The sequence below is a fragment of the Sus scrofa genome, chromosome 13 (genome assembly GCF_054392235.1).
Source record: "Sus scrofa isolate SSC_HxYL_T2T_F1_AM1 chromosome 13, Sscrofa_HxYL_maternal_Yorkshire_Landrace_v2.0, whole genome shotgun sequence".
Classification (NCBI taxonomy): domain Eukaryota; kingdom Metazoa; phylum Chordata; class Mammalia; order Artiodactyla; family Suidae; genus Sus; species Sus scrofa.
This window is the reverse complement of record NC_139395.1, coordinates 218,449,524-218,469,808: the sequence shown is the minus strand read 5'-3', so window position 1 is coordinate 218,469,808 and position 20,285 is coordinate 218,449,524. Positions and strand designations below refer to the sequence as shown.

General features: G+C 43.5%; 1 protein-coding gene and 1 pseudogene across 5 annotated transcripts in view; one reads left to right on the top strand and one right to left on the bottom strand.

Annotated features, from left to right (window-relative positions):
• Positions 1 to 20,285, bottom strand: part of SH3BGR (SH3 domain binding glutamate rich protein) — a 63,592-nt gene that overhangs the window by 11,211 nt on the left and 32,096 nt on the right. For all 5 annotated transcript variants that reach the window (XM_084986921.1, XM_084986920.1, XM_084986922.1 and 2 more), the window contains 2 exon segments: positions 10,418 to 10,492; positions 9,394 to 9,486 (listed from right to left, as the gene is read on the bottom strand). In XM_084986921.1, the coding sequence (XP_084843047.1) occupies positions 9,394 to 9,486; positions 10,418 to 10,492 (168 nt within the window).
• LOC100626086 (large ribosomal subunit protein uL24 pseudogene) lies at positions 2,064 to 2,498 on the top strand (annotated as a pseudogene).

Genomic DNA, 20,285 nt, shown 5'->3' with positions numbered 1-20,285 from the left:
CAGCAGGTTGCTTCTCAAGATCGCCAGGGAAGGCAAGTGTGGAGGACCCGCCATGCTGCTGCCTTCCCTGGCTCAGCCTCGTGTTCTTGGCCAGCTCAGAACAATACTCTCAGATTTCCGAGAGGGGCAAAGAAAATACAAAATGTGAAAATCTGATCCAGCAGCCCAGGCTAAGTAGCCCAAGAGGGTTCCCTGCACTGGGCATCTCCAGACTAATTCGGGCAACACACCACGTTTTAATGCTAAAATAAGGTCCAGAAAAAGAGAGTCCTGCCTTGTTGCAAAACTCATGTGTTGGTTTCTTAGCAACGTGTTGATGCACCTCTTTAATGTTGCTTAAATCTGCCCACACCCTGTCCCTCCATGGCCATGTCCATTTTTCATGAAAAAATATGCACAATGTGAGAGTTGTGTTACATTTTATTTGGGACAACATGAGGACTATAGCCCGGGAGGCAGCATTTCAGAGAGCTCTGAAAAACTGCTCCAAAGAGGTGGGGGGGGGGGGGGTCTGTTTATACGCAGTTTGGGTGAAGGGGGAGGTCCATGCAGACATGTTCACATTTTTACACACTTTTGGTTTGCTGCTAGTCTCATGAAGGTCACTGCTGGTCACGAGGAGCAGATGTCACCATGAAGGATTTTACAGCTTTTCTAGATACGAGGAGATGCAAGAATATGCATCTCCCAAAATCTTCTCCTGAAAACACCCAACTCTCTGAAGACCTGTTCTGCCAGTTTTCCCGGAGCACAGGGGGCCTCACTCCCGGGCTCCACCCCGAGCTCTTGCAGGTGGTGTTGAGGGTCTGCAGGTCATGATTCAATCCCTGTGGAGGCAGACGGCAGGTGCCCGGCTCCAGTTGGCAGCCATGGTTGCCATCCTCTCTGACAAGGGTTATGTCACCTCTAGTCTTCCTTATCCCAACCTGCTCTCCACACTGTAGCCAGAGATCATTCTGAAAGACAACCCACCTTACCACCCTGCCCTCATGTTTAAAACTTTTCGTCTTTTCAAGATGAATCCATAATCCTTAGAATGGCCAAAAGGCTGTCATAATCTGGCCCCTCTCCTCTCTAGCCTCACCTTCTGTATTTCAGCCAACGGTCACGGGCAACTTTCTTACATTCCCGTCGTGGCTCAGCAGAAACACATCTGACTAGTATGCATGAGGACACAGGTTCAATCCCTGGTCTCACTCAGTGAGTTAAGGATCTGTTATTGCTGTGGCTGTGGTATAGGCTGGCAGGTGCAGCCCCATTGGAAAAAAAAAAAAAGGTATTTTCAAGACAGACTTTCCTGACCCCTAAGGCTGAGTTAGGGAACCCCTTATTTGCTCCCATAATCATCACTTATTTGTCTGTCTCCCTGACTAGCTCATGTACTCCTTGGGGCACAACCTGTGTCTTCATTCATTTTCGGACTTCCAGGACTCAGCCACTGTCTGCAACCAAAGTATAAGCTCAATACATGTGTTACGTGATTGGCTAAATAGACGAATAAAGATTTTCATTAACTCTTTGGATCGCAAAGAACATTAATTTTTTTCTTAGCCACATGAGATCAAAGAAGAATTCATAATATGCAACACAGAATTATCAACTATAAAGGGTTTTACATTTGCCTAAGTCCAATTATTTTTATTAATTATACTCAGCTGAAACAAGTGAATTAATAAGAAACGCACTACCACCTCACACTGGGCAGAATGCCCATCACTAAAAAGCTGCAAATAACAAATGCTAGAGAAGGTGTGGAGAAAGGGAAACCCTCCTACACTGCTGGTGGGAATGCGAATCGGTGCAGCCACTATGGTAGACATACGGAGGTTCCTTAAAAAAACTAAATATAGGACTACCATATCATCCAGCAATCCCACACCTGGGCACCTACCCAGAGAAAACCATAACTCGACAAGATACATACACACATGTGTTCATAGCAGCACTATTCACCACAGCCAAGACATGGACACCAAGCAAACGTCCATCCACAGAGGAGTGGCTAGAAAAGATGTGGTACAGCTCTCCCTTCTGCAGCCAGCACTGAAGCCCCAGCAGCCAAAATGAAGTTTAATCCCTTTGTGACTTCAGACCGAAGCATGAACAGCAAAAGGCATTTCAATGCACCTTCCCACATTCACAGGAAGATTATGTCTTCTAACCCTCTTTCCAAAGAGCTGAGACAGACGTGCAGTGTTTGATCCAGGTCCGTCTGAAAGGGTGATGGAGTGGAGGCTGTATGAGGCAACCTCAAAAGGGAGCAGACTGGCAAAGGAGTCCAGGTTTACAGGAAGAAATATGTCATCTACACTGAACGAGTGCAGTGGGATGAGGTTAATGGCATGACGACCCAGGTGGGCATTCACCCCAGCGAGGTGGTTATCATGACACTAAAACCAGACAGAGACCACAAGAAGATCCTCAAACGTAAAGCCAAATCTCGCCAAGCAGGAAAGGAAAAGGGCGATGATAAGGAAGAAACGATTGAGAAGATGTAGGAATAAAACAATCTCATATGAAACATACATTAAAAACTTAAAATGAAAAAAAAAAGATGTGGTACATATATACAATGGAATACTACTCGGCCATAAAAAAGAATGAAAGAATGCCATTTGCAGCAACATGGATGGACCTAGAGATGCTCCTACTAAGTGAAGTCAGTGAAACAGAGAAAAACAAATACCATGTGGTATCACTTATATGTGGAATCTAAAATACGACACAAATGAGCTTCTCCAGGAAACAGAAACATATTCACAGACATAGAGAACAGACTTGTGTGGCTGCCAAGAGGGAGGGGGTTGGGGAAGGGATGGACTGGGGAGTTGGGCTTCGCAGATAGAGAATGGATAAACAACAAGGTCCTATTGTATAGCACAGGGAACTAGACTCAACATCCTGTAATAAACCATCCTGGAAAAGAAAAAGAAATAGATAGATAGAGATATAGATATGAATCACTTTGCTGTGCAGCAGAAATTAACACATTATAAATCAGTGATACTTCAATAAAATAAATTTTCAAAAAAAATTTTAAAAGAAACTCACTATTAAAAATGGGGTTATCCTCAGAACTGGGGTGGAGGGCTGAGGGTCTCAGAGGAACAAGGGCTAGTCTCAACTTTTACAGGTTAGCGAGCAGCAATTACTGAGGAACCTAGGACTTTTATCAATATCTGAATTGGTCTTAATTTCTTGAAAGAGACAGTAAATAGAGAAAGCAATTGCTCAGAGAATTTCTAGAACTATTTAGCCTCAAAAGGTCAAGTAAGCTTTGAAGAACCTTGGCTCTGACTCTCACTGGCTCTACCAGAATGGAAGCTCCTTGGGAGCCAGACGTTGTCATTTTCATCACCCCATCCCCAGTCCCTGGACTGCCCGGCACAGGGCAGCCCTCAGTCTGTCACTAAAATGCTGAATGAAGGCATTTCTCTATGTTACTCCTGCCTCAAATCTTTCTTAGGAGGAGTGGGGATATATGGATTAAATAAAAATGTAAACATCCACCCTTAGCTCACAGAATTAATTATAAGCATCAGAATTAGGCAGATCCTTAAAAGTCATCTAGACACAATGCTTGGATTGATTTTTAAGGTTGGCAAATAATTACATTTGGCAAAAGGTTATTTTTAAGACAATTATCATCCCATGGTCAACTAAGCCAAGCTTTGGTACAATTTCAGGACAGGACGTGAACCATTCACCTGATGGAACTACAACTTAAAATCATTTTATCTTGTTCTAAAAAAAGCCAGTCAGAGGGAGCCTCCAGAGTGGAAAGTCTTAGAACCTCACCAGCAGCTATTTCTGTGGAGAACTTGGCCAGGGAGGCAGGCGGCTGAGGTGGCACATGGCCAGGACTAAGGACAGGTGTCGGCCGTGGTGAGTGTCAGGCAGTGGCTGGTGTGGAGGGAAGCAGGGGCCAGCCCAGAGGGATCTCAGGAGAACAGCTGGCCTCGGCGGGGCTGGAGATCGGGGGCAAGGGCTGGGTTCTCATGTCCGCGGCAGTACCGGGAGGCAGCTTTAGACTCACAGGCTTGTCAAGGACCTAAACCAACGTTGGCCTCTTGATTGAGCAGCTACCCTCCCGATTTTGGAGGAAGCAGAGTGGGGCGATTTATACACCATCATCACACAGTCAGACCATCCAGGGTCTTGTGGGGGGGACCACCGAGCTGGCAGAGAAACTTACAATACTTTGACCTGGATGAAAACCCAACACCAAGATGAACCATCCGCATCTTTTATGTCTCCAGGTTTCATGAAGTTGTTTTGTTTTGCTTGCAGCACATGGAAGTTCCCAGACTAGGGGTTGAATCAGAGCTGCAGCTGCCAGCCTACACCACAGCTCCCATCAACACCAGATCCTTAATCCACTGAGCAAGGCCAGGAATGGAACCCGCATCCTCATGGATGGTAGTCGGGCTCTTAACCTGCTGAGCCATAGCGGGAACTCCCGTTTCTTGAAGCTCTCGTGCTGTCCCCAGTCTGCAGTCCCTTTCTCAGAGGGTGCCTAGAAGCTGACGTGACCTTCTGCCTTCCTGCTTTACACCTCTAGTACCATTTACAAGTTCCCCTCACTACCACCCCCCCCCAGGGGGGGGCATAAGAGAAGGGGACATGAAGTCCCCTCTCTAGGGGGGTCTGAAGCTACAGGTATGATCTTCTTAGGCAGGAATGAACGGACTTTTCAGTGTTCACCATCTTGCCTCCCAAATGCTGCCCCAACCTGTCAACAGGTAGGTAATTGACATCTCAGTGCCTTGTACTGAAGACCGCGAGGTTTGGCTTGGTGGTCACGGGGAGTCCACGTCATTAGTGGGCATGATGGTTTCTGTCCTTACTTCTGATTTTTTTAAAGTAACGTGATATTCTTGAATATTTGCCCCATTGAAATGGCATCCTCTGAGAATCTACAAGTGTTTACTGAGAGACCGTGTGCAATAGCTGAGATCAGATGAACACGACTCAGACACACTTAGTGGGTTTATCGCTCGGTTTAATACCACTACCACTGGAGGGAGCCGTTCCCACTGCACACTTGAAAATGGTTCTCAACACGGCTAAGAATGGTTTTTAACACACAAATAAAAGGCTTGAAAAAAATATAACCACTAGAAAAAACAGTATGGCAGTTCCTCAAAAAACAAAAAATAGAACTACCGTACGAGCGAGGAATCCCACTCTTGGGCATATATCCAGAGAAAAACATAATTCGAAAAGGTACATGCACCCGTATGTTCACTGCAGCACTATTTACAATAGCCAAGACATGGAAGCAACCTAAATGTCCATCAACTGAGGAATGGTTAGAGAAGATTTGGTATGTATATACAAGGGAATATTACTCAGCCATAAAAAAGAACGAAATAATGCCATTTGCGGCAACATGGATGGACCTAGAAATCATCATGCTGAATGAAGTTAGACAGTAAAGACAAACATCATATAATATCACTCATATGTGGAGTCTAAAGAAAGGATACTAATGAACCTATCTGCAGAACAGAAACAGGAGTTCCCGTCATGGCGCAGTGGTTAACGAATCCGACTAGGAACCATGGGGTTGCAGGTTCGATCCCTGGCCTTGCTCAGTGGGTTGATGATTCGGCGTTGCCGTGAGCTGTGGTGTAGGTTGCAGACGCAGCTCGGATCCCGCGTTGCTGTGGCTCTGGCGTAGGCCGGGGGCTACAGCTCCGATTCGACCCCTAGCCTGGGAACCTCCATATGCCGCGAGAGTGGCCTAAGAAATGGCAAAGAGACAAAAAAAAAACAGAACAGAAACAGAGTCACAGATGTTGGAAACAAACTTGTGGTTATCAAAGGGGACAGGTTTGGGGGAGGGACGGACTGGGGGTTTAGGACTGGCATATGCACACTATTGTATGCTGAGTGGACGGTCCACGGGGACTGGCTGTACAGCACAGGGAACTCCACCCAGTACTCTGTGATCATCTATATGGGGAAAGAATCTGAGAAGGAAGGGGTGTATATACATGTATAACTGAATCACTTTGTTGTACAGCAGAAATTATCACAATCTTGCAAATCAACTCATCTTCAATAAAATTTTTCTTAAAAAATGGCCAACCCTGAACAAGGTGTGTAAGTCTACTTAACAGAGATGCCCCAATGGCATGTTCCTGATTCCCATCTCCTACTATAACCATCTGGGATGTCACCACTGGGGGAAGCCAGGGGGAGGGGCCACAGGACTCGTACTATGTCCTGGTGGGTCTGCAATTATTTCAGAACGAAAGGTTAAAACACATTTGCAGCCCTGGGCATGGCTAGCGTGGCTGTACACGTGGACAGAACTCTCATTTTCTTACCCCGCTTCCCAAGTCAGAGGGAGAGAACAGGCTGGCTGACCCTCCGACACTTCAAAGAGAGAGCCACATACTTGTCCTGGTTCCCTGCCCCTAGGGAAGAAGTTACAGGCCTTGCTTTTCAAAACCCTGGGCTGGGAGAGGTGATGAAACTAGATGATCCCTGGAAAAAAGAGCTTGGAGCTTAGGGCTTGGAGCCAAGGAAGTGGAAGCAGCCAGACTGAAGGGGGATGGGAGCAGAAGGAGGTGGGTGTTCCAGGGGCACCTGCGTGTCAAAAGTCAAAATCCATCTTTACGCAGAATAAATATTATGAAGGAATTGATTGTTAATGTTAATACCATCTTTGTCCAAAATAAAAATGTCTCCTAGTTCGTCATTTCGTCATCACAGCCCAGGCAAAAACAACAAAATGATTGGGTTTTTTATTCCTTTGAGGAGTCGCGCGATTAGAATTTACTTTGCAGAAGGGCTCACAATTTTTAAAAAGATGAACAGAGAATCCCCGGGGTGGATGGCTTATCCCTTCACTAATAACCAGCCCCGCAGCTAAGAAGCGGAGGCCACCTCTGCGCTTGCTGTGAAATGGGGCAGGTCTGGCTCTACAATTGCAACCCTCCTCTTGGTCTCGTGGGAGAAACACTGCAATGTTTTTCCCTTGGTCTCTCTGTCTGAAAACAACCAAACTGAATTATAAACCAATAATGCTGTTCAAATGCATTAAGCAATTCATGCCAAGTCCAAATTATAAAATGTTTTTAAAGATTTTGGTTTGTTTGTTTTTACTTTTGAGAGCCACACCCACGGCATATGGAAGTTTCCTGGCTAGGGGTCAAATCAAAGTTGTAGCTGCCAGCCTCCACCACAGCCACAGCAACACAGGATCCGAGCCACATCTGCGACCTACACCACAGCTCACGGCAACATCGGCGACCCACTGAACAAGGCCGGGGATGGAACCTGCATCCTCATGGATACTAGTTGGGTCAGTTACCTCTGAGCCACACCGGGAACTCCCGATTTTGTATTTTTATTAAAGTACAGTTAATTTATAATGTTGTGTCGATTTTTTTTTTTTTGGATAGGCGAGAAATAGATTTATTAAGATAGGATGCTGTGAGAGATGCAAGCGGGCAGGCAAGGAGGCTCTGTCTGTTGTGTCAATTTCTACTGTTCAGCAAAGTGACCCCATCATACATATCACACACTCTTTTCCTGATACTATCTTCCATCGTGGTCTATCCTGGGAGACTGGATTAGTTCCTAGGTTGCACAGCAGGACCTCCCAGCTTATCCATTCTCAATGTGATAGTTTGTACCTACTAACCCCAAACTCCCCCGTCCATCCCGCTCCCTCCCCCACCCCCTTGGCAACCACGAGTCTGTTCTCTGTGTCTGTGAGTCTGTTTCCATTTTGTAGATAGGTTCTTATAAACTGCAAGATAATTAAACTGTCACCCTATTTCATTTGAAATTTATTATTTCTGAATTATACAGGCTGCCATGAGACCCCACCTAACCTCTAGGTCGAGATGAAAGTTGTCACCTTTCTGGGAGTTCCTGTCGTGGCCCAGTGGTAATGAATCCGACCAATATCCATGAGGACAAGGGTTCGATCCCTGGCCTCACTCCGTGGGTTGAGGATTTGGCTTTGCCGTGAGCTGTGGTGTAGGTCGCAGGTGCGGCTCGGATCCAGGGTTGCTGTGGCTGTGCTGTAGACCGGCAGCTACAGCTCCGATCCAACCCTTAGCCTGGAAATCTCCATATGCTGCAACTGCAAGCCCTAAAAACACACACAAAAGAAAAAAGATGTCACCTTTCTTCAAAACAGAAATGCCCATGAGTCTTTAAAGGATGGACCTTTTGAAAGAGCAGAGTTCCAAGTTGAGGGAATTTGCTGTCTTGGTTCCTCCTCCCAAATTTAAATTAGTCACAATAAAGACAAGCTGATGCCCCTGCTCTCCCCCACTTTCCATGGCATGGTTGTGGGTCTAGGCCCCTTGCCCAGCCACATTCCATCTGCTGGAAACAAGGGTCCCATGTACCCTAAAAGCTGTCTGCACTTCTCCTGGAATCAATAGAGAGGTACAGATGCAAACCATCAGGGTTTGGTGGACAATTTTCACTACAAATGGCCCACACTGCAGTTCTCCCAAGGAGAGGCTCGGCTCGATGCCCTCAACCCCACTTGTTCCGGCTCCCTCTGAGCCAGAGTCTCCCCCTGCCCAGCTTCCAGCCACATTTTCAGAATCCCTTGAGTAAGCAGCCCATCTGATGCCTATTGCCTTTACTGCTAGAACCAGTCTCCCCTCAGCCCTTTACCCTGCGGCCTCTGCTCTGGAACCATTTAGAATTGGATCACAGGGAGTTCCCGCTGCAGCTCAGGAGGTTAACAACCCAACTCGTATCCACGAGGATGTGGGTTCAATCCCCGGCCCCGCTCAGTGGATTAAGGATCTGGTGTTGCCTTGAGATGAGGTGTAGGTTACAGACAGGGCTCCAATCCCATGTTGCTGTGACTGTGGTGTAGGCTGGCAGCTACAGCTCCGATTCAAACCCTAGCCTGGGAACCTCCATAAGCCAAAGCGGGTGCAACAACAACAACAAAAAAGAATCAGATCACAGGGCTCGCATCAGCCATGCAATTGCCCTGATTGGATTTGCAGAGGTGTCTGCTTCCCTCTCCCGGCCCCTCTTATCCTCGGCACCTTCCCACCAATCCCACTAGTGCACGGATGCTGGGGGTCCGTCACTGCTCATGACCAGGCATAACGTCCCTTGTTTGAGAAAGACCATGAACCCAACCTAACCCTGACAACACCAGGACACATCGCTAACGGCATCTGTAGGTTCAGGGTCCTTCCTCCCGCCTCCTCGAGTCCTCCACCCACCTCAGTGCAGCAGTTAACACAGTACGTGAAGTTCCCTGCCGCCTCCAGGCTAAAAGCCCAGCTCCCTGTCCTGCGCCCAGAAAGATTCCTGGCACCCGACAGGAGCTTCATAAACGCTTGTTAAACAGAACCGAGTCCAGTGAAACGAGGGCAGAAAAAAGCAAACACTCACATGCTTCTCTTGGGATCCGCCGAGGTCGCCCGCCTCTTCACTCTCCTCCTTCTGAGCCTCCTGTTCTCCACCTTCTCCAGGCTTCTCTGCTCCCTGGTCAGGCAGGAAACCCGCAATGTCACTCACCTCGGATGAGCTTCCAGGGAAACAGAGACCTCACCTCCTGTGCTTTCCTCATTTAGATACCGTATATAAACGAGCAAACACAGACCCGCAGAGTGTAATATCTGAGCCCTGGGCGTGCTGATCTGCTGTGTCAGTGCAAGTCAGCCAACCAACCCACGGGCATAAAGGCCCGAATAAGGAGTTAGTTCACCCATTTGAGGATTGTAAAGAGAATTCCAAAGGATTCCATGGGGAGAGAGGCTTTATGATTTTAGAGATTAAAAAAGACGGATGATAGGTAGACATATAGAGACATAGGCAGATAGAGAGGAGACAGATAATTGATAGATAAATAGATAATTGATAGATGGATAAAGTAGATAGATGACAGACAGATAATTGATAGATAATAAACAGACAATTGAGAGATTGATAAAGTAGATCGATGACAGACAGATAATTGATAGATAAGGTAGATGGATGGATGGATGGATGGATGGATGGACAGATGACAGAGTAGACAGATAACTGATTGACAGGATAGATAGATGATAGAATAGATAGATAATTGATTAATGGGATAGATAGATAGACAGACAGACAGACAACTGATAAAGTGGATGGATGGATGGATGGATGGATGGATGGATGGATGGATGGATGGATGGACAGATGACAGAGTAGACAGATAACTGATTGACAGGATAGAGAGATGATAGAATAGATAGATAATTGATTAATGGGATGGATAGATAGATAGATAGATAGATAGATAGATAGATAGATAGATGGATGGATAGATGGATAGATGGATGGACAGACGATAGATGAGGTCAACAGATAGACAAAGAGATGGAAAGATTAGAACCCAGACATTAAACAGATTTCTGGGAAGATGGTTCAAGACACCAGCTCTTACCTCGGTGGTGCTCTGCGCCTCTCCAGCCACGTCACCATTGGGAAGGGATGAAGCTTCCTCGGGCGATTTTGTCACCTGCATCATATAAATTGAGAATGTTTCAGCATTTTCCTAAGGATAAAGGCAGGCATTGCAGCACCATTTAACTATCCAAATTGTGTTTGTCTTCACCGTCATTTAACCTTCACCACAGGAGGGGAGAAGGTAACGTAGGGCGTCCCTGCCACTCACATCTCAGAGACAAGAGGATAAAGGCAGAAAATATTACATTGCAAGTCAGGACAGAGCTAGGATTTTTTTTTTTTTTTTTTTTTTTTTTGCTTTTTAGGGCCGGCTGCCAGCCTACACCACAGTCACAGCAATGCAAGTTCCAAACCACATCTGCAACCTACACCACGGCTCACAGCAACACCAGATCTTTAACCCACTGAGCAAGGCTGGGGGTTGAACCCGCAACCTCATGGATACTAGTCGGGTTTATAACCCACTGAGCCACAACAGGAACTCCCTAATTTTTATATTTCATATATGTTATATATACATGAAATATTTAAATTGAATATTTATTTTACAAAGTTTTAACCTTTCTTTTTTAATTTTAAGAATATTTAAAGTTAACAATTTTCCTCTGTATAGAAATTTGGCTATATATTGGGGTTTGGCTATAAAATAATTTCTTTTGCTGATTATTTGATGATTTATAATATTAGTTTTATTTTCACTTGAATATGGAGTTATATGAAATGGTATATATTTATTTCTTAAGTTTTTATAATAGTCCCCTTTCAGGTTCTAATTCTAGATGTGGGATAAAAATGTAGCTGTAAAATCTTCCCTTTTTGAAACTCAAGAAGGTATATTTCTTTTGTCTTTTTATGGCTGCACCTGTGGCACATGGAGGTTCCCAGGCTGGGGGTCGAATTGGAACTGTAGCCACCGGCCTACACCACAGCCATAGCAACGCCAGATCCAAGGTGCATCTGTGACCTACACCACAGCTCATGGCAATGCTGGATCCTTAACCCACTGAGCGAGGCCAGGGATCAAAACTGAGTCAGATTTGTTTCTGCCGAACCATGACAGGAACTCCTATGAAGGTATCCCTCTTTTCTTTCTTTTTTTTTTTTTTTTCTTTGCTTTTTAGGGTTGTACCCACAGCATATGGAGGTTTCCAGATGAGGGCTCGAATCGGAACTACAGCTGCCGACACAGCCACAGCCACAGCCATGGCAGGATCTGAGCCGAGTGTACAAACTACAACACAGCTCATGGCAACATTGGATCCCCAACACACTGAGCGAGACCAGGGATCAAACCTGCATCCTCGTGGATTCCAGTTCGATTCGTCTCTGCTGCACCATGAAGGGAACTCCCTATGAAGGTATTTTTTTATGACCAAGAACATAGCAGGTTCAGAAGCTGTTTATACGATGAGGACAAGACAGTCTCTTCAATTGATGGTATCAGGAAAACTGGGCAGCTACTCGCCAAAAAACCAAACTGGACTACTTTCTCACCCCATATATAAAAAGCAAATCTAAACTGATTAAAGATTGAAGTGTAAAACCTGAAGCCCTACAACTTCTAGAAGAAAACATAAGCAGGAGGCTCTTTTGACACCAATATTTGCAATATTTTTTGGATGTCTCCTCAGACAAGGGAAACAAAAGCAAGAATAAACAAACTAAGCTCCATCAAACTAAAAAGCTTTTCCACAGTGAAGGAAACTACAAATAAATGAAAAGGGCTGCCTACCGAATGGGAGAGGATATTGCAAATAATACATTTGATGAGAGATTGATAACTGAAACATACAAAGAACTCATAGAATTCAACTTAAAAAAATTTTTTTAATGGGCAGAACACCTGAGGAGACATTTTTCCAAAGAAGATACAAAGACGGCCAAGAGGCACGTGAAAAGATGCTCAGCATCACTTATCATCAGGGAAATGCCAGCCAACATCACGAGATATCACCTCACACCTGTCAGAATGGCTATTATTAAAAAGACGACAAATAACAAGTGTTGGTAGAGTTCCCTTGGTGGCGCAGTGGTTAACGAATCCGACTAGGAACCATGAGGTTGCGGGTTCAATCCCTGGCCTCGCTCAGTGGGTTAAGGATCCGGTGTTGCCGTAAGCTGTGGTGTAGGTTGCAGACGTGGCTTGGATCCAGCGTTGCTGTGGCTCTGGCACAGGCCAGCGGCTACAGCTCAGATTCGACCCCTAGCCTGGGAACCTCCATATGCTGCAGGGGTGGCCCTGGAAAAAGACCAAAAAAAATAATAATAATAAGTGTTAGAGAGGGTGTAGAAAAAAGGGAATCTCCTGCACTGTTGATGAAAATGTAAACTGGAGTGGCTACTATGGAAAACAGTATGAAGATTCCTCAAAAAATTAAAGATAGAACCACCACTCCATCCATCATTTGCACTCAATGGTATTTATCTGAAGAAAATGAAAACACTAATCTGAAAAAAGACATGCACCCCAACGTTCACTGCCACATTCTTTACAATAGCCGAGACATGGAAGCAGACAATGTGCCAACCAATAGATGCATGGACACAGGTGTGGTGTGTATATTATATCTATGTAATGGTGTGTGTGTGTGTGTGTGTGTGTGTGTGTGTGTGTGTGTGTGTAATGGAATATGACTCAGCCATAAAAAAGAATGGAATCTTGCCATGTGCAACAACATGGATGGACCTAGAGGGTATTATGCTGAGTGAAATAAGTCAAACAGAGAAAGACAGATACCATGTGATACCACTTATACGTGGAATCTAAAAAACAAAGGACAAACATAACCAAACAGAAACAGAGGCATAGATGCAGAGAACAAACGGGAGATCGCCAGAAGGAAGAAGGAAGGAGGGAGGAGAAAAACAGGTAAAGGAGATAAGAGGTGAAAACTATCAGTTACAAAATAAATGAATCACTGTTACAAAATGTACAATATGGGGAATACAGTCGATAATTATGTAGTAGCTCTGAATGAAAACAGACAGTAACTAAACAGCACAGTGATCATTTCAACTGCACAGAAACACTGAATCACGAAGGTGTATGCCAGAGACTAACAGTGTGTTGTTGGTCAGTATGCTCTGAACACAAACAAATGAACTCACAGGAAAAAAATCTGCAGTTACCAGAGGCAGGGGTGGGGAGAGGGGAAGGGGATGACAGCAGACAAAGATACAAATTTCCACTTACAAGATAAATAGGTACGACAGACGTACTGTTCAACATGATAAATAAAATTAACAACACTGTACATTATACATGAAAGTTATTAAGAGGGTAAATCCTAAGAATTCTCACACAAGGAAAAGTTGTTTTCCAAGTCATTAATTTCTTATCTGAGATGATAGATATTTACTAAACTTACTGTGATTCATGTCATGATATATGTAAGTCAAATCATTATGCTGTATGGTTTAAACTCCAGTGCTATATTCAATTAGACCTCAATAAAGCTGGAAAAATTAACTTTTAAATTTTTAAAAATTCAGTTTGCTGGTTACATTTGTTTGTATGGGGAATTCCCATCATGGCCCAGTGGAAACAAATCCGACCAGGAACCATGAGGCTGCAGGTTCGATCTCTGGCCTCGCGGGTTAAGGATCTGGCGTTGCTGTGAGCTGTGGTGCAGGTCGCCAGGTCCGACTGGCCCCCTGGCCTGGGAACCTTTATATGCAGCAGATGCGGCCATATCCAAACTTTTAATCACGCGTCATTTGGGGCCCAAATTACATTATCCAGACATACCATCCGTGCCTTCTTCACCAGACTTGGACGTGTCCTAAGAGAGACTCCCTCTTTCACTAGCGGAGGCAACCAAGACCCCAACAGAGGGAACTGAACCCTCTTCTGAGCAAAGCCGGCGTCGCTGTGGGAAGGTTGGAACCTCCTGAGGTGGCCGCCGTGAGGACAGTTCCCGCTGGGATGTTGGGGTTCTGACCCTGGACGGTCACAGCCAGCAGCGTTCTGCAGATGTGATGCTGTGACCGCGTGACGACTCTACTTATCTCTAGCGGTGACGGGAACGTGGAATTCCCTGTAGAGACAACTGGGCATTTTCCCTGGTGTCTGAACCACCCTCCGCTAACATAATACATGAAAGACACTGACTCTCCCGCTTCCTTGCCTGATCCTTGATTACGATGGTCTGGGTTGTCAGTCATAACTTTAGTTCTTTGCTTTAAAGGTTAACTTGGTTCTATCTTTACTTCTTTAACTTCAATCTCGCATGTTCTAGGACAGCGGTTTTCAATTAAGGAGTCCTATCATCTCCTCATACGATTTTTTTTAACATATAGGTGTTTCAGAGCAACTCCAGACCTACTGAATCTTGTCACTTGGGATTTCTGATATATTCCCAGCATATATTTTAAGACTACGCTTATCGTTCATGGAATGTTGCATGGTCCACGTTCTTGATATATTCATAGTACAGTTCTCCGGTTACTTTTGTTATATCAAGGTTTTTCCTCTATTCATCCATTTTTATAAATAAGATAGAATGATTACAGTCACCTTTCAAAATAGGCCTGTGATTGCATTTATATTTTGCCTACAACTTATTTGGATGGACTTTTTTTTTTTTTTTTGTCTTTTTAGGACCGCACTTGAGGCATATGGAGGTTCCCAGGCTAGGGGTCTAATCAGAGCTGCAGCACCGGCCTACGCCAGAGCCATAGCAACACCAGATCCAAGCTGTATCTGCGACTTAACACCACAGCTCACGGCAACGCCAGATCCTCAACCCACTGAGCAAGGCCAGGGATCGAACCCGCAACCTCATGGTTCTTAGTTGGGTTCATTTCCTCTTCACCATGACGAGAACTCCTGGATTGACTTTATTCTTTCACCTTGCATGCTGCAGAAACAACCAGATTTTTTCATCTGCTACTGATTTATTTTACACTTTTGAGGTAACACTGATTTATAACCTTATGTTTCCCATACACAACATTACACTTCTGCCTCCGTATAACCCACAGTGCACTCTCCACCAAAATGTGGCTTCCATCCTTCACTGGACATTGCCCCCCTTTACCCATATGACCCCCCCCTCCCCGTCTGCTAACCGCTACTCTGTGCTCTGTATCCATATGTTTGTTTTGGTTAGGTTTTGGTTTGTTCACTTATTTCGTTTGTGTATGAGTTTTCTATATTCCACCTATTGAGTGAAATCCTAAGTGCTTGTCTTTTTCCATCTGACTTATTTCACTTCTCGTAACACCTCTGAAGTCCATCCGTGTGGTCACAAATGGCAAGATTTCATCATTTTTATAGTTGAATATCATTTCTGGGTGTGTGTGTGACATCTTTATCCATGCATCCACAGAAGGGCACTTAGGTTGGCTGCTTCCATATCTTGGCTGTTATAAATAACGCCACAGTGAACACTGGGGTGCAAGCATCTTTTCAAACCAGTAGGCTTTTTCTCTGGATAAAGACCCAGAAGGGGCATAGCTGGATCATATGGTGGTTCTATTCCTAATGTTTTAGGGATTCTGCACAATGTCTTCGACAGCAACGGCACCAATGGACATTCTCACCAACAGTGTATAAGTGTTCCCTTTTCTCCATAACCTCACCAACACTTATCACTTGTTGTCTTTTTGAGAGAAGCCATTCTGACAGGTGTGAGGTGATATCTCATTGTGGTTTGGATTTGCATTCCCTTGATAGTTAGTGATGCTGAGTATCTTTTCATGTGCCCGCTGGCCATCTTTACATCTTCTTTGGAAAAAAATGTCCATTCAGGTTCTCTGCCCATATTTCATTGGGTTGTTTGTCTTTTTGATGTCAAGTTACATGAGTTCTTTGTATATTTTGGATAGTCATCCCTTGTCAGTTCATCTTTTGCAAATATGTTCTCCCATTCAGTAGATGGGAGAAAAAGTAGGCTTTTTGTTTCATTCAGTTCCTTTATTGTCCAAAAGCTTTTTAGTTTGATGTAATCCAGTTTGTTTATGTTTTTAATTTTTCAACTTTTATTTTTTTGCATTTTAGGGCCACATGTGCAGCATATGGAAGTTCCCAGGCTAGGGGTCAAATCAGAGCCACAGCTGCCGGCCTACACCACAGCCACAGCAATGCGGGAGCCAAACCACATCTGCAACCTATACCACAGCTCACAACAACACCAGATCCCTGACCCACTGTGTGAGGCCAGGAATCAAACCTGCATCCTGATGGATACTAGCTGGATTTGTTTCCACTGAGCCACAATGGGAACTCCCCAATTTGTTTATTTTTGCTTTTGTTTCCCTCCCCTGAGGAGACAGATCCAAAAATATACTGCCAAGATTGATGTCAAAGAGCCTACTGCTTATATTTTCTTCTAGAAGTTTTATGTTTTCATATCTTACATTCAAGTCTTTAGTCCGTTGTGAGTTCATTTTTGTGTATGGTATGAGATGGTAATCTAATCTCAGTTTTTTTACATGTGGTTATCCAGTTTTCCCAATATTACTTATTGAAGAAACTATCCTCTCTCCACTGCATGTTCTTTGCTCTTCTGCCATAAATTAATTGTCCACATCTGCATGAGTTTATTTCTGAGCTCTCAATTCTGTTCCACTGATCAGTATCTTTTTTCTTCCAATATCATGTTGCTTTGATTACTACGGCTTTGTTACATAGCATGAAAGCAGAGAGTGTACAAGAACCCCCTTTTTCCCTTTTGCTCAGAATCGCTTTGCTTAGTTAAGGTCTTGTGTGGCTCGATATACATTTTAGAACATTTTGTTCTGTCTCTGTGAAAATATGTCCTTGAGATTTTAATAGGAATTGCATCGATTCTGTAGATTGCTTGAGGTAATATAGACATTTTGACAATATCAATTCTTCTAATCCATGAACATGGAATATCCTTCCACTTATTTGCATCATCTTCAATTTCTTTCAATAACATCTTAAACTTGTCCGTGCATAGGTCTTTCACTTCCTTGGTTAAATTCATTCCTAGGTATTTTATTATTTTTGTTACAATTATAAATGGAATTGTTTTGTTAATTTCACTTTCTGCCAGCTAATATTTCTGCCAGTTAGCCTATATAACCAAATTTTCTTTTCAAGTGCATTATTCTTGTCATAATTCTCATCAAGTCTTTCACATTTCAAAATTACTGGTAATTAATTACCCACAGTTAATTTAAGTCTTTTGTCATCCACAGGTATTTTTCTTAGCTTCCCTAAAAGCTTTTGTAATCAACTACAGGCTAAAATGCTTAACCTACTATGTGGAATGACTGCTCGGAGCTCCAGAGAAAAGGATTCTATACCAAGAACTTTAGGGTATAGGCTTCTAATGGCATCAGTTAAAGAATTTTGAGATGACACAACTGGACTGAGTCAGAATTTCCAAAGCTCAAGTTGAGATGCAGATAGATTCCTGAGACTACTAATTCCAGATCCAGTGGAACAAGAATTACATAGGACACAATGAATTGGTAAGGGATAAGTTTGGTTTTTGTTTGGAATACTGGTGTTATTTTAATGTCCTATTTTCTGGATATGTAAGAAAGCCCTGTTTTCCCTCTTAAGCTTTTTACAAATCTTAACATTGTCGTGGATTCTGCTTTTGTATTTTGAAATGAAACATTTGCAAATGATATTCTCTCTGCTGACCCCTCCAGAATTCAAAAATTCATATTGAATCTTTTTATTTTGTATGCAATATAGTTATCTGCCTGGGTTCAATAAAAATCTGTGTTCCTTGTTACCAGGGCATAAGTGGAAACTGGTTATGCAACCAAGGCCTTGTTTGAGTGTGTTATGAAGAATGATGTTCACTGAATCAGGTATGACCAGATACTTGTGAAGAACCACAGTTGATTTTATGGAGACAATGCTTGCTTACAAAGCTCTCTTGGGAAACCTGGTCTGGTACATCCTGCTTAAAATAAGAAAATTGTTCTACAAGCAGTAATGCTGCTTATGATGCTTAATATCATTTGATAAGCATACATTTTCTCCATAATAGTCAAGAGTATCTATTTTTAGCTTGAGCAAGATTAATTTCCTTGCTGACACTTCTCCACGATGTTGTTTACCACAAAACGATACTGTGACAAATAATATCATTTCCATAAATCATCAAGTGTCTGTCTCCCCAGAGGATACTTGAAGGACTTTGCCGGAGTGCACAGGCACAAAGACCTATAAACCCAAGCAATGCTGACAACACAGAAGGTTCTAGCATCAGACTGTACTGCTAATTAGTGCAAATCACCTAAGCTCCTTGGGCTTTGAGTTCCTCCTCTGGGAAGAGAAGGCTCTGGGCTGGATGTCCTCTCAGGTTCCTCCAGGCCGGGCTTTGTCATTCCATGGCCGTCCCTGTCTTCTACTTCGTCAAAGAACATTTCACACAATATGACAGAACCTAAGCCAGGGCAGGAACTAAACTCTGAGATGAGATCATTTTTTTAATGAGATAAGATGAAACACAGCAGAAGATGAGATAGAATTACATATATTAGTGTGGCTATGTCTCAAAACATAATGTTGTTTTTGAAAAAAGCAAGTTGCAGAGCATTCAAAGAGTATGATACCAATTAAGCATTAAAAATACAAACTCTTACATTTAGAATAGATAGATAACAAGGTACTATATCCAATCTCTTGGGATAAATCAAAATGGAAAGGAATATTTTTTAAAAAGAATGAATGGATGCAACTAGAGGTCTCATACTAAGTGAAAAAGTCAGAAAGAGAAAGAAAATACCATATGAGATCACTCATATGTGGAATCTAAAGCCAAGGGGAGGGGAGGGAGTGGGATGGAGGGGGAGTTTGGGGTTGATAGATACAAAGTATTACTTTTACTGCCTTTTTTTTTTTTTTTTTTTTTGCTTTTTGCTTTTTAGGGCCATGTCTGCCACACATGGAAGTTCCTGGGCTAGAGGTCTAATCAGAGCGGCAGCTGCTGGCCTACACCAGCCACAGCAAAGCGACATCCAAGCTGCGCCTGCGACATACACCACACCACCACCAGATCCTCAACCCACTGAGTGAGGCCAGGGATTGAACCCGCATCCTCATGGATACCAGTTGGATTTTTTACGGCTGAGCCACAGCAGGAATTCCCAACGGTGACTTTTACAATGGATAAGCAGTGAGATCCTACTGCTCACCACAGGGAACGACACTGGGTCACTTGGGAGAGACCCAGATGGACAAGCATATAAGAAAGGGAATGTATATGTGTGTGTGACAGGGTCACTTTGCTGTGACAGCAGACACTAGCACAAGGCTGTGATTCAACTATACTTAAATAAATATACACCAAAATTTCTCAAAAAATAAAAATACAGAACATGTGTATTGCTTATGGAGATAAATATAGAGTTTCACGTACAGTTTTTAAAAATCCACAATATTAGTGGCCCCCAAAAAGGGAGGGAAACAGGGAGGGGGAGAGAAACAAAGTGACCTCACAGTCTCTCTGTAATGTCTGAGTTCTTTAACTACAGCAAGTACAACATCACATTAATTTTGGAGAGGCATGCATATGAATATTTACTAAATGAGTCCCCAATTTAGGAGAGGTTAAACAGAAGAGTGTATCATAATCAACCAAAGAACTTTCTTTAAGTAAAGACCCCTGACCCTTTCTCCTTGTAATTCAGGTCTGTGGAGCCGACACAGAACGCAAGTAGTTGAATTTTTTTTAAAGACTGTCCAAGTGATTCTTTTGCAGAGCAGCCTATAATAAAAAATAGTAATCTCTAAAATAAGATTAAACTAAAGATATACAAAGGGTCTTAGATGCATAATTCACAGTAGTCCCAGAGTGGAAACAACTCAAATTCTATCGGCTGATAAATGTGTAAATAGTCTATTCCTATAACGG